This window comes from Tympanuchus pallidicinctus, unplaced genomic scaffold, assembly GCF_026119805.1.
Source record: "Tympanuchus pallidicinctus isolate F22 unplaced genomic scaffold, pur_lepc_1.0 scaffold19, whole genome shotgun sequence".
Taxonomy (NCBI): Eukaryota; Metazoa; Chordata; class Aves; order Galliformes; family Phasianidae; genus Tympanuchus; species Tympanuchus pallidicinctus.
Genome location: NW_026294710.1, coordinates 3,571,801 through 3,586,731, shown reverse-complemented (window position 1 = coordinate 3,586,731; position 14,931 = coordinate 3,571,801). Strand labels below are relative to the sequence as shown.

The following is a 14,931-nucleotide window of genomic DNA, read 5'->3' as shown; positions in this document are numbered from 1 at the left end:
AGTCATCTGCCTGCAGCCTCTTGTCTCTTGGAAAGATCCCTTTTTTGGACAACCTGTTAAAATTTATAATTCCATAAAATACAAACATTCCATATTTAGGAACTTTGTTCCAATTACAGGAAATCACAGCTCCCACTGTCTATCTGCCCTAGCCATAGGATAAATCTGCCTAGTGTAATGTGATCATACAGGTTCCTGCTTTGTCTGTAAACAACCAGACCTGACCTTGCTCTGTTTGTGCTCCAAGCTGATTGAGAAAGTTGTGCTCAGCCTGAGCTGGTCACCCTGGCTTGAAGTGAAGCTGTCCTGGGAGCACAGCAGAGTGAGCTAGTGTTTGCCTAAACCTAAAGCACACCAATTACATGTAAAAGTGATTTTTAAGACAGTTTGATCCTCCAAATGCTAACATAATCACTCCCACCTGCTACAAAAAGCAAGTGGGCAACCTGATTTTTACAATTCTGCCTCTGACAACTGCCCTTTGCTTGTTTAATGGTCAAAAGACACCAGCCCCCTTGTCTCTGGCACTTAAGCCTTATGGTAGTAGGTGGCATGGTAAGGCAACCTCCACAACACTGACAGCAAGAGAAGGACTGCTGTGGAACTCTGACTGCAATTACTAAAGACAGTCTGATAGGATGGCTGTAACTGGTGAACAAACCACTAAGAAGCCTTCAGGTTTAAGAAGTAGGAGAACTGCATCTTCTCTAAACAACTGCATTGTCATGTTCACAGCGCAACACATTCCATCTCGGTGCACTTGGTGGGTGTGTTAGTGTATTTCAATCCACCCACATGCAAAACTGAACAAAAATAGCACAAAAGAACATACAGTACTTACATTTCCACTCATAATACATAAGATAACTGAAATAATCACTCAAAAGGCAGAAAGAATGCAACAAAAAAAGACAACAGTAAATATTACTTGAAATAGTCCTGCACTGGGAAGGGAATAGACTAGATGTCCAAACAGGTCTCTGCCATCTCAATGAAGACAAAGGATATTAGAATTTATTTTTCTGCTTGTTGGCCAAAGTACCAATCTTGTAAACTCCCAGAGCTTATAGTTCTCAATGTTTCATGACTTGTCTCTGCAAGACATCCAGTTCTAAGGATTAATAAGAGAAATAATACATCCCTATTAGCAGTCAAACCAAAACACAGTGATTGTGAAATTGCAACAAAAAGATTTCCATTCAAAATTCAGCTCAGTAAATGATAAAATTACAGCTAGTAAGTTAGGGAAATGTAGTTTTGTCTTTACTTCCAATCAAAAAGTGACTATTATTTTCATTTTTATATACATAAAAGAACAATCTAAGAAGCACACCGGGAGAAAGAATGACAAAAAACCAGAAACTCAAAGATTTAAAAGACTCCTGAAATCAATCACCTCTCTTTGCCAAAAATAGACAACCAAAATCTTCTTGGTCACAAAGCATTACTGCAGATTATCACCCTTGAGCAATAGTCTTCAAAGTGGCATGCGTGCACCACAGGATTTATGCAAGATGATGGGATGCGAGAAGAAAATACTGAAACTTCAATAGTACACGTAGGGTGGATTCTACAGGAACCCACAAGAAAAGATGCTATGCTGTACCTCACCGAGGAGGGGCTGGTGAGTAATGTGAAGCTCAAGGGCAGCGTTGGCTGTAGTGACCACAAAATGGTGGAGTTCAAGATCCTTAGGGCGTCAAAGAGAGCACACAGCAAGCTTGCTACTCTGGACTTCAGGTGAGCAGACTTTGACCTCTTCAGGGAACTAACTGCTTGACAGGGTGATATAAGAAAAGAGGGGCCCAAGAAAGCTGGTAAGTATTTAAGGACCACATGCTCCAAGCCCACAAGCAGCACGTCCTAATAAAAAGGAAGGCAGATAAGAATACCAGGAGGCCTCTGTGGATCAGCAAGGAGCTCTAGGACTTACTTAAGTGCAAAAATAAAGTCTATAAGGAGCGGAAGCAGGAATGTGTTACCTGGGAGAACTACAAAGAAGTTGTCTAAGCAGCCAGGGATCAGATTAGAAAAGCTAAAAACCAGACAGAGTTAAAATCTAGGCAGGGACATAAAGGGAAACAAGAAGAAATTCTACAGGTATACCAGTGATAAAAAGAAGGCCAGGGAAGATGTGGGCCCTCTCTGGAAGGAAACTGGAGACCTAGTCAAGAGGGATGTGGAGAAAGCTCAGGTGCTCAATGACTTCTTTGCCTCAATCTTCACTGGCAAGGGCTCTGCCACACTGCCCAAGTTGCAGAAAGCAACAATAAGAACTTGGAAGATTTGTCTGTTGTTAGTGAAGATCAGGTTCGAGACCATCTAAAGAACCTGAAGGCGCACAAGTCCATAGGATCTGATGAGATCTCCACGGGTTCTGAGGGAACTGGTGGATGAAGATGCCAAGTCACCATATTTGAAAGGTCATGGCAGTCCGCTCAAGTTCCCACTGGTGCGAAAAGGGGAAACATAACCTTCATTTTCAAGAAGGCTGTGAATGCCCCCTCCTTAGAAGCATTCGAGGACAGGCTGGATGGGGCTGTGAGCAGCCTGGTTTAGTGGGAAATGTCTCTGCATGCAGCAGAGGGGTTGGAACTAGACAACCTTAAAGGTCCCTTCCTATCCAAAACATTCTATGATTCTGTGTATATAATTTATACATATAACAGTAATGCACACTCAAAAAGTTTTTTCTGGTTACAGTACATGACAAAAAACATCTGGAGAACATTACCATTGAGATTCCCAACATGCAATTACTGCTGCCATTTCAAAGCTACCTAATGAAGATGCTGGTAAGATACAAGCTCTCTTTTCTGTCTCTTCTCAACTACAAATTACATAAATGGGTCAAAATCTAAGAGGCAGATTTGTGAGCTCTGATCTTTTGTTAAGCAGCACAGATTCATAAAAAGAAAAAAAAAGGAAATTACTCAACTACTTCTTCGTTTTCAGGAAATGCAACTTAGAAGTTTCTCGTGAATCTCTCCCCTCCATTTGTACTTACTGTCAGTATCTGATGAAACATTTGATTTCCCTTATGTGCCAGATAAACATGACAATTTACTCCATGCGTCAACAAAGATGGTAACTTGAGGGTATTTGCAAACTGGAATAATGAACCCCCTTAAAAACTCTTAAAGAGAAAATTTAGTGGGTATTTCTTTGCTTGTTTTTTAAGTTGGGGAGCCCTTACTTGTACAAACAAACAAATAGTTAACAGATAAAATCTGCCTCCATAAGCAGTAGGTATGTTATAAAGTATGGAATGGATTACAATGTGCAAATTCAGAAGAAGATTTCATTCTTATCCAAAATACAAGATCAGGCTTTTTAGTATCTTTTCTGATCGGGAATGATAAGGACATAGAAATGCTGACTGAACAGAAATCTGTAACGTCTGTAATAATTACAAGAATGCTTGGGCTGTGTGATTTAGGAAAATGTGAACAAGAAGGCACAAAATAATAATGAAATGGAGAAAATACACCAATCACTCTTCCTCAGCATCACCTAACAAAACACAGGATGGGTGAGGAGGTTAAAAGTTAATAGCTTTACATATATTTTTAATTAATGCTACGTGTAATTGTACCTTCAAACTATGCATTATAAGAACATCTGTAATTACACTGAGTGAAACAAGTACAATAACTTTGATTATGTCATGGCATACAACAACATCAGGCATTGACAAAGGGTTAACTAAGTTACAGATTCACCCAGCAACAGAATAAATCTACCTACTGCTCACAAGTAGTTATTTATATCTTCTTTGAAATCATTTGAACCGGTGAATACAAGAATAGGTTTGAGGCACAGCAACAACTGGTGAGAGGAAGCAGGAAAACCAAAAGCCAGCAGTGTACAGATTCATGAGCAATGGAAATAGACATTTTGGATTCATTGGAAAATATCTTTTGTTCTTGTTTTTATTTTAATTCTGCATGTCCATACTGCAATATGCTGCTATTACTCAAAGTTAAACTTCTGAATAATACTTTTCTTTTTACTTATTCTATCTAAAGCTAGCTAAAGAATCAGTGATAAAGTCTTAGTAAAATGTATTTTTTTTTTCTGAAATAATTATTTCATCTAGAAGGAACTGAAAGAATAGCAACCCGGTATCAGTCTGTTTGCAGTTTTAGAACTTCACATTTTTTTAATATTCTCACCATTCAAATCTACCTACAGCATCCTGCCAACAAGATTAAAACAATTTTAAAAATCCTAATGATTCTTAAAAGTACCCTTCTATCTTTCTTTGTGGAGAATTCTGATATTTTTTTTGTTTTGTTTTGTTTTGTCTACTTTTGATTTGCAAGATAACTTTGTTGTGAATTCCTCCAGGAAACATAATTTTCATCTTTAGCACTGGTAGATTATAGCTATCAGAAATCAGGCATCAGAACAGAAATGTTAAATGGTCACCCTTCTGAGCATTAGAAAGCTAACATTGTAAACTGGATTGCAAGACTGAATGAAGATTGCATTCTTGGCTACACCACAAAAGTGTAATGAAAAAGTGGTGTCTGACATAGCTCCTGTTCTACACATGGTGAACATTTCAGACTCAATCTGTCTGCTCAAAAATAGGCACAAAAAAGCATTTAGATGTTCTAGACTATATCCCACAGGGCTGGCAAGCATGATGTAGGACATGTGAGAGATGCTCTTCTGGAAAGGCAGCTGGAGGCCAGGGAAGGTATTTTAGTATTTTACAGATGACACCATACACTTTGGCACTGCATTAAGCCCTTCCTGTTTCTTTTTTTTTTTTTTTTTTTTTTAAGATATATATCAGTAAGGAAATTAAAAATTGCAAAAACAAAACACAACAAAACAACCCCCACCCCCCAAAAGTAGCAGTGCAATACACAGTTTGTATTATTTTACAATTTGCAGGTATATCCTTGAAGGATTTTCATTCTGTCAGTTTGACTAATCCTGTCTCTTGATTTTTCAGTTTCAAGTGTTATTTTCACTCAAATTCAAGTAGTTCAAGGCCTTAGATTCCCTCTTAACTCCTACATTATTTTAGTTACAGTCAGCTAGTACAAAGCCACAAATCACATATTTTTCAGCTTACTTCCACAAATCCTTTTCCTTAGGGCTTCTTAAGAAATTGCTAGCTGGCTGATCACAGAATGATGCACGCTCCTGAACAAGCCACCGGCCAGATTCAAACTTTAATAGAAGCAGTGAGCACAGCAGACCCTGATGCCATCTCAGTTACAGCTGATAAGTATGCCAGTATTTGACTCTACACACCGAGATAAATATAGATGTAACTTTACTTCCTTTTACTCAAGTTTCTTGCCAACTTGGTATACACACTAAATTCCTTTTTTGAGCAAACTCTAGTCTGAAATTATGGCACCATCATTTGGCATCTTTAAACGAAGACTCAACTTAAGAACTAACTTCTAAGAATATAGCAAAATAATCCCAGTACATAGATTTATTTAAAAATTTTAAATATTCTTCATGGCCTTCATGACTGCTTCAACTGTACTCCTTTCCCATACACTAGCTTGCAAACTGCCAATACAATTCATTAAACAGATATGGTAAACAAACTATTTGCTGTTGAATTTCAAATTTTTAAAGCTATTCAGAGAGAGCATGATTACACTGAATTGAATAATCTTGATTTTATTTAAAGACAAAAAGATTATTTTTAATTAATATTACAACTTCAATTTTCAATTATACATACAAACTGCATTGGAATCCATAGTCTGTATGCTCGAAGGCAAAACTTAACTGAAAATATTTCCAAGTGGAAAGCTTTCAAAAGTTTTGTCTATCCAGACAGCATTACTATTATGCTGTAAATCTACAAAAAAGAGAACATCCTACACAGAAAAAAAAAAAAAAGAAGTTTCAAAAATGTTTAAATTACTTACAAGCTGTTCAGACTTCACACCATAGAGCTGAATGGTCTTTGCCACATTTTTGGCCACAGCTAAACTGAGGTCTGGATCAACAGCAGCCACATTTAGCTCACTAGAAGCAAAGATTGCAAATCTTAATTAATAACTTAGCAGTGCTGCATTTAATTGATAAAGAATTACCTACAAATACACAGTTACGCAGCAAGTCAGCTTAGAAGAAGTAATACATAACCAAGTCTTTCTAGGCACTGTAATTCAGTTTACAATTTAACAAGTCATTTGGGAATTTTATGTGCAGAATGTTCCTATTCTGGTAAAAATGAGCAAAGTTTAGGAATGACACTTCAGTTTGAAATCACTATTAGTAAGCCATTCAAAAATATTGACTGCAATTAACTACACTCAAGCTTTGGCAGCAGCCTTCACACATTACAGGTGAATACATAGTCATTCAACTCTGGAATTATATGAGCTGTGCAGAAATACCCAGGGGATGCCTTAGCTTGACACAACTAATAAGCTATGTTTAAGGCAATACTATGTAGTAACAAAGGCATCAAGGGAGTGACAGGGTACAAATGGAAGGCAGAACAGATTTCTAAATCCCTTCCAGTATTCCTTGTTCATGGAATCCCACAGATCTCCATCAGCTGGGGCTGCATTCATATATACTGCACTGTGAATGCAGACAAGCACAAAGAGAATCTGAAGTGAATGTAATGCAGCCAGTGATTAGTTTCTCTCAAGAACTTATAAAGATTCCCTCCCCATCTTTCCCCAAAGCCTTATCTTATCTGCACCAAACAACCCCAACTCTTTTATCCTCTCTTCTCAGGAGAGTTACTTCAGCCATTACATCTTTCTTATGCTGTGTGACCCAGAGCTGAATGCCATTTTCCCTTTTCCTAAGGCAAGGAGGAAAATAACATCACCAGCCACACAGAGAGGCATTTTCTGAGCATTTCCAACTCCCAGTCGCAAGTACAGTGTCCATATTTAACATTAACCAAAAAACACACACATACACACACTGAAGTGCACACTCACAGTGCAAGAACACTGCCCACCATTTTCAGGCTCTACTACAGACTAGGCCTTACCAAAGTCTGAGGAGTGAAAATACTCCCCTGCTGATTTAAGTATCACATTTTACAAATTCCAACTGGAATCATCATCATCAACTATCATCTCATGGCTTCGCTGTAACAGATTACTTATATCAGGGATTACCATTTGCAGACAAGTAACTATTATTTTATCTTTGATACAGTCAGAATAATGAAGATATCAGACATTTACAATAGGCATAAAATTTCTCTTCCCCATGCTTTGTAAGCTCTAGCAGTTAAACTAAATGAATGTTTCAGTTGTTCCAGAACAACTCAACACAGAAAAGAAATCCTGACTTAATTTTTATGATAATCAGTTATAGAATTAAAGAGTAACCAATGTTTTATTGGTAACAAAGTCTCATCTCTTAAGTTGTAACATAAAAAAAAAGTCACGAAAGATTACATTTTTCAATGTATTATGTGTGCATACCTGGCTATCGTTTTGATGATGCTGTCAAGCTCATCAGAAGAGGGAGGGTTCCGACCTCCAGGAGGGAAGACAAGATTGATAGGATCAAAGAGTCGAGATAGGGATTTTGACAAATAAGCAGCTTCATATTGTTGCAGCGAATCTTTCAAGGCCTTTTCTGGGCTGTAAGGATGAGATAAAATTAGTACATTTTAAATTAAAGTACCCAGTAGCATTGAACCTTTCCAGATCATACAAACTTTACAGTATCCAACACGTTTTTTCTTTCTTCTATCAAAGCACATACATTTGAAAAAAATTGAGTACTGAGTAACAGCCTGCTTCTCACTTGAATCACGTAACTGGTCAGGCAGCCATCCTGCCCAGCTCAGTACAATTCCTAGCCCTTTCCTTAAGACCTATGTGGAATCCCCAGTTCAAGGTGTTCTTGAGAAATAATTCTATAAATAGCTCTATAAACACCAGCTAAAATAATCACTTTATTTTGCAAAAGTCCAGAAATCTTAAGCCTGTTACAGTTTGAACTTCCCAGTATCTGCCAATCAAATAATACTTTTCTACAATGTATAAACATACAAACTGTGAATCACTACAAAGTGAATGCTTGTCACACTCCACTGATTGTGATATCATTAACAGAAAGCTACTGCTGTAATTGCAATATATATAAAACTGAGTTTTGATCATTCTGCTTTTTCTTTTCCCAAAGAAACAAAAAAATAAAACTAGCTCCAATGTAATATTACCAAGCACTTTGCGAAGGACAAGTCAATCTAACACTTCTAATTATGTATTCTAACAAGAATCTCACAGCTTTAAAATAGCATTAAAACAATTAACAAGGCAAAAAAAAATTTTTTTAATTTTCCTGCTATGACTAGTTGAGTAACACCAAATACTCTAAGTACTCTGTTTTACTGCATAGCACCAAGTTTTACATTGCATTTTATTAGGCTTCATAATACATACTCATAATCTTGGGTTTTTTGCATGAATATGTCCTGTGCATCTTCCTCCATTTGTTGTAGTTCAGTAAAGAGATCAGGACTTCCACTTGTGTTAAAATTCCTCTGAATATTTTGACTATATTGTTGCAGGCGCTTCCACAAGTCGTTATAAAGTCTCAGTAATTTAGGGTATTCTCCTTCAAAAGCTTGTTTCAAAAACATAGAAGCTAGAAAATAAAGTAGTAAGTAATGTAAGTAAAGCTTTAACTAACTTGTTAAAATGTCATATTTATAATTACTTTCAAAGTGTTATGAGCTGTCATGTTAAATGAAGTTGATGATGATATATATCTAAAGCTCCAGTATAAACTCCACAATTCAAATTCTGGACAGGGGAATCTTACTTTGTGTATTAAATATACCAATCATGGTCACGAACTGTTTAACATCAAACTTAATTGTTAGCACTATTATTCATTTTAGTCCAAAGTGTGATTAGAATTCACTGAATGAAGATTTTCTAACAACAGCTTGGAAGGAGGAAAAGCCTGGAGCTTTGCAACTTTCAAGATACTTGTTTAAAACAAATAAGGTCTATGAGCCAAACTCTACAAAATCTGCTTTTACACACACCTTTAAAACAGTGTACCTAAAATGTAATTCCTATACAAATAAAGAATGGCAAAACTGGCAGAAAAGTCAGCATTACCTTTAGCCTTCAAAAGCTTGACAGAAGTAACAGGAAATGAAACAAATGTACAACTGCATCAGACACTGCTGTTAATCTTGATCTAACATCAGTCATACTTCATGGATTTCCTCGTTACATTAGGAGATTAACACTGTTACATTCATTCCTAGGTTTTTCAAGTTCTAGACATCTGCCGCATTTGCCTCAGCCCATCCCATCAACTCAAGTACATTCTAATTCTGAGTACTGGAGGATTCACATTTGTTACCAAATGCAGAGCTATTTTAGGTCACAGAACAATGTTCGTGCTATTCCTCTGATCTGTACGATCCTGAGAGTCTATGATTCATGTCAGTTGATTCAATCACTTAGAGTTAACATGCTAAAGGTGAACATTTTTATATAGACAATCACTTAAAAAATTAAAAGTCTACTTGCTGTAAGCAGTTTTCCCTGAACTCAGAACTGGTAAAGTAAAAACAGCACTCAGTTTTAATATCCAAACACTCTAAATGTTTATATAAAAACCATTAAAAATTACAACAAGTAACAAGATAAATTTAAGAGCTACCTTATTTCTGAAATGACTGATTCCGTTAACTGATGTCACAATTCTAGTCCTAAAACTTTGTGCTGAAAATAGTTAGCACACATTCTGCACAAACACATGAGATCCTAGTATGTATCTGCTGCTGTTAAAGTACGTGTAAGGCAAACAGTAAAATTAATATGTTTTAACACAGGATGAATACATTTTCATTTGTAACATCTAGTTACTTAGCAACCACTGAACATGAATCAAACAGCTACTTCCTCAAATTATACTCTTGCCATTTAGCAGAGCAGGATCAAATTTTGAAGGGCCAATGCAACAGCTGAGATCACAAGATTAATGCAAACTTTATGCACTTTGTGTCTGCAAAAGACTCACTTTATACTCCGTATACAAATTTGAAAGATGTATTTGTGAAAGCACCAAATATGATCAAATTGCATGCTGCATCAATATGACAACAGTACTCTCGTGTTTATAACATGATTTAATATTGTTGGTTGTATCTGCTAATTATTTATTACATTATAAATATGTGCAGAACACTGTGTACAGTGAGACCATTACCAATTATCTATATTTAGACAAGACATAATTTTAAAGAGACTCAGCTCCTATTTACAAGTTACGCAAAAACGGCTAAAATCAGTCTTTTGTAACTGATGAGCGCTCAGCAACTGAGGAATGTATAAACTGCTTTTTACAATCAAATTACTACTTACGATTTCAGCAAACTCATTCACTTTGGAAAGCATAATGTGATCCCAAATGTTTTTACATCCACGTACAGTAGGCCTAAATATGGGCTTTTATTAGATTATGACTGCTTAATGGAACAGAAAACATTTTTTATTTTTTTTTTCCCAGGAAACTCAATTACAATTTAGGAACGTTTGGTTATAAAACCACAAAATTATAAATTCACAGACCCAGCACTAAGTGAACCACTGCTGTTAGTAGAGGACATAATGAGCAAATAACTTATGGAAATGAGAGATTCAAAATAACTACAAAATACATTACGAATCATTTATACTGAATACTTACAGTCTGTTGCAGACTGAAACTGAGAGGAAAGAGTCTGAGTTACTGCAGTCCAAAATTTGTACAAAATATCAGACTGTCCATCCTGATAGAAAGGGAGAAAAGAAAAAGTTTCAGAGCAAACTCTTTCCAAAGAATCTTAAATGCTGCAAATGCTTCCAGTCACTGCCCTTTTACCAAAACTAAGTAAATGAAGTCTGGAAAGTTTTCCTCAAGTTTAAAACTAGAAAAATTGCTTGAGAAACAAAAATAAAAGCTTCGGTCATCTCTCAAATCTTTTCCCTTATAGTTGGGAGAAACACTCCCAGCTCTCTGGCCATCAATCTTTTGGAAAAACGAATGAATGTAGAAAGAAACAGCACACCTTGGAACTGTATTAGAAAAAACCTCTTTGCATTGCCATGACTTCTCATTCAGTGGGATTCCCATGCTGACTAAATCACAGCAATTACTGACATGACATGTTTACAGATAGCAATCAGGAATGAGAACTAGTCCATGCTGCTCTGGTTTGCACAGAACAGAATTTCCAGTTCCAAAACCCTCAACAACTAAAAAAATACACTGAACTTCATTTGGCTCTTCACCACCTTGTGTCAACAAGGTTTGCTGACAGAAGTGGAAATGAGGTATTCTTAAAGAAAAGACATATTTGAAACCACAAGCTGTTAGTTACTCCCCCCTACCACTTATAGATCAAATCAAACATTACAGTATGGTTTCCATTTCTCTCTTTTGCTCTCTAATTCTCTGTACCTTTGAGGTAGAAAAAGTTGCAAGAGGTGATGGTGAACATTCTATCCTGCTCCCTAGATAGGTGCCTGGGCAGCTGTGTTTTAGTCAGAAAAACACAAAATGTTTTGGAAGAGACTTTAAAGACCATCTAGTTCCAACCCCCCACTGTGGCCAGCAAAACTTCCCATTGCACCAGGTTGCCCAAAGCCCCATCAAACCTGGCCTTGAACTCTATATAGGAGAGGAAAGCTCTCAACAGAACATTTTTCTTCATGTACCCATGCAATATACTGACCTTCTGTATAAGTTTACCAATTTGAAGAAATCACTAACTATGCAAAACGTGCTCAGAAAGAGCAATGATTATAGATGTCAGCAATGCTAAGAATCTTAGGCTGGTGCTTGGCTGTTTCTGTTCTGATTCACTCTGAAAGATCAACGTTTTTAAATCAAAGCACAGCATTCACATCTAGAGATGCATTTAAGTAAAGGGCTGAACACTGAAATCTCTGTCAAAGATGGATGCATTTTCTGAGCTTTCCTTTTGGTGTTGCCTGTGACTTACTATGAGGAAAGTGTAAAAACAAAAAACCAAACCAAACCACATGTTCTTGTAAATAATATAAACTCTTTCAAATATAAAAGTTCAGTCACTCCAAACTGAATTACCACTCAATATGACAGAGGAAAAAAGCACACACTATTCGCCTGCATTGGTCAAAGCAATGAGAGCCTTCAGAATGCCCTACACTAATAGGGTACCACTGCATTCAATTTGAACATCTGGTCATTGAAATATTGCAGGTTCAAGTTCAAGTTTTCAGTTCAAAAACCATCACCTTAAAACCTTTATATAAAACTTGAAATCAGTCAAAAATAAACTGAAACATAATAATTTTTTTTTTAAATATCAGATTATCAGACAGATTGCTTTCACAAATTGTGAAGTTTGTGAACTTAGAACGAGTCTGGTTTGCACAGAACAGAAGAATTTTCAAGAAGTTTCAAAAACCTTAGCAGCCAAAAAAATACACTGAACTTCATTTGGCTCTTCACCACCTTGTGTCAATAGCGTTTGCTGACAGAAGCGGATAACTCATCCAATCCTACCCCTTATATAAAGATACGGGGTAGGATAGACAAAGAAGGATAAAATCTGTGGATCATGTTAAGAACTGACATGAGAGAGAATGTCTTTCTGCTGTTGGGTATCCAGGATGATGGGAGGATCATATCTGAAAAATGTATGAGAATTAACACAGAAAACTAACATCAACCTGAATGATGGAATCTCATTTGTGAGTGCCTGAGGACACTTACGGATTTAGAAACCAGACTAACCAATTTCATAGCTGTATTTGTGTTTTCCGTAAAACTGTAGTTGATTTTCATATATGGGAAAAATAAAATAGTAATATTGGACAGAAGGTGCACTGCACAAAAGGTCTTCTTTTGGATAAATCGATTATTATAGCATGAATGTGAAATTACTCAGTTCTTCACTTCACAGTTTCATATTTAAAATAAATGAGCCTTCACATGAGCTATAAAATAAATCAATTAGCTTTTATACTCTCTATCCCAAGCTGGAACAATACTTGCCTATTCAGCATGGTAACTCAATTAAATTTCTAAATCATCTAATGGATGTGGAAAAATACTTACAGGCCACCTTCAAATAACTTACTTTCATTACTGTAATTACCATCTACACCTCTATCATAGCTTTAGCACAAAATACAATGATGAAATGTGGTCTTGAAAACAAACTTGCATACTGTACGTCCACACCATTCTTACTTGTGATTCAGACTGTGACAAGTAACAGTAACAAAAATCTGAAAACATTTAATATTGGAGGGAAAATATGTAACATTTGCATGTAACTATACATCCACATATAATATATATAAATTCAGACACATATACATATGTATTCATGTAAATATCTGCACAGTAGCCACAGCTGTGCCAGTGAAGTCTCTGCCCATTAGCTTGTGTCTCTAGACCTGGGTAAATGGTATTAATTAAGTCATCAAAATTTTGCAATTATCAAGGCTCCTTTGTTTTGGCTATCCAACTGTATTATGTATGAGGAAATAGAGTGGAAAAATACATGGAAAATTCACAGATTTTATAGTGACTCACGACTCAGTCAAAAATGTTTAGGGGACAAAAAAGGTTAATGTCCCATTTTCAGAACAACTGAAAACACTACCTAGGGAGTTATTACCAGTTGTTTCAATAATGTGACTGGTGACATTTCACTTTGTCCAGTGCTGAGATGTGGCTGCTCAGGAGGTAAAATACGACTGCTGGTTAGTAGTACAAAAAAGATCGCTTAGGAGTTTGTGGCAGGAACTGGAGAATACTTTATACTTTTGCCTACACGAACACTGGAGAGCATTTAAGTGGGAGGACTGCAGCTACTAAAATGAGAACACAACAAGGCATTAGCATTAGATACTCCTGCTGGGGTATAAAAGTGTGATACGCAACCATGATCACTCAGAAAACATTTATTTATTTTGTTTAAACCTGAAATTTCTTTGCTTACATATTACCTAAGTATGTTATTTTCTTATTACAGGTACTTCACTGCTTATTTTTTAAAGAAAGTATTTTAACATATTACTTCTGTGCTGTAGATTACAATGGAAACTGTAATTTAACTAATAAAAATCTAATGTGCAATTCTGTTTGACAACAATCAATACTAAAAAAAAGGACACACACACACACAAAAATTCCTAAAGGAATGTTTTAATGTAGCTTAGTGGAAAGACTGAAGGAACGTTCCCCTCTCCTGGACAACTTCTTCACGGAATTATAAAGACAGGCGGGATGAAGGAGAAGAGGAAAGGGCAGTCAGCACTGCTTGCCTGAAATGCACACAGCAGATAAACTCATTTTATCGTAATGGTAAGCTTGTAAGCCTTCCCCCATGTTTCATATAGCACAGTGAGCAACATCCCACAGAATATCAGAGAAGAACTGCTCTTCTGGGCTCTTCACTTTCAGAAGCCGTAATCCAGCTGAAACTGCATTCCTGTCATCTTTACTTCCACAGTGTGTGTGTGAGAAATGAATTTGGTCCTCCACTATACTTACACCAAGTCCCACAAAATGTGGGAGTACTGAGTGCACCCACATTGTGATTAAATGTGTAGAAGTGATTCTCTTTGGTGCAAACCTGTCTTGTGTCTACACTTGATGCCTTTCAGTGCTTGGTGTCTCAACAGACTGTCACTATTCTGTAGATACACAACCTCATCACTAGCTTAAAAAGAACAATCTCTGCAATTAAACAGCATTTGTAGCACATCATCATATTTCTGTAGCAGAACCCACAATGATGTGCTAATATTTTTCATCAATTAACATTCTGAGACTTTAAATTGGGAATGTTCCATTTCTCTTACGAAAACTGTGTAAAACTAAAAGAAGCTCTACCCTCCCCAAAATAAGAACGCTTGCTTTGAAATCTAGTCACAGGCAGATTAACATCTTGTGATACAATCC

At 36.5% G+C, this 14,931-nt stretch overlaps 1 protein-coding gene across 1 annotated transcript in view; it reads right to left on the bottom strand.

Annotated features, from left to right (window-relative positions):
- Window positions 1–14,931, bottom strand: part of COG5 (component of oligomeric golgi complex 5) — a 177,904-nt gene that overhangs the window by 37,258 nt on the left and 125,715 nt on the right. The window contains exons 11-14 of the mRNA XM_052681177.1: window positions 10,678–10,759; window positions 8,409–8,613; window positions 7,440–7,601; window positions 5,910–6,009 (exon numbers count right to left, since the gene is read on the bottom strand). Coding sequence (XP_052537137.1) covers window positions 5,910–6,009; window positions 7,440–7,601; window positions 8,409–8,613; window positions 10,678–10,759 — 549 coding nt within the window. The remainder of the gene's footprint in view (window positions 1–5,909; window positions 6,010–7,439; window positions 7,602–8,408; window positions 8,614–10,677; window positions 10,760–14,931) is intronic.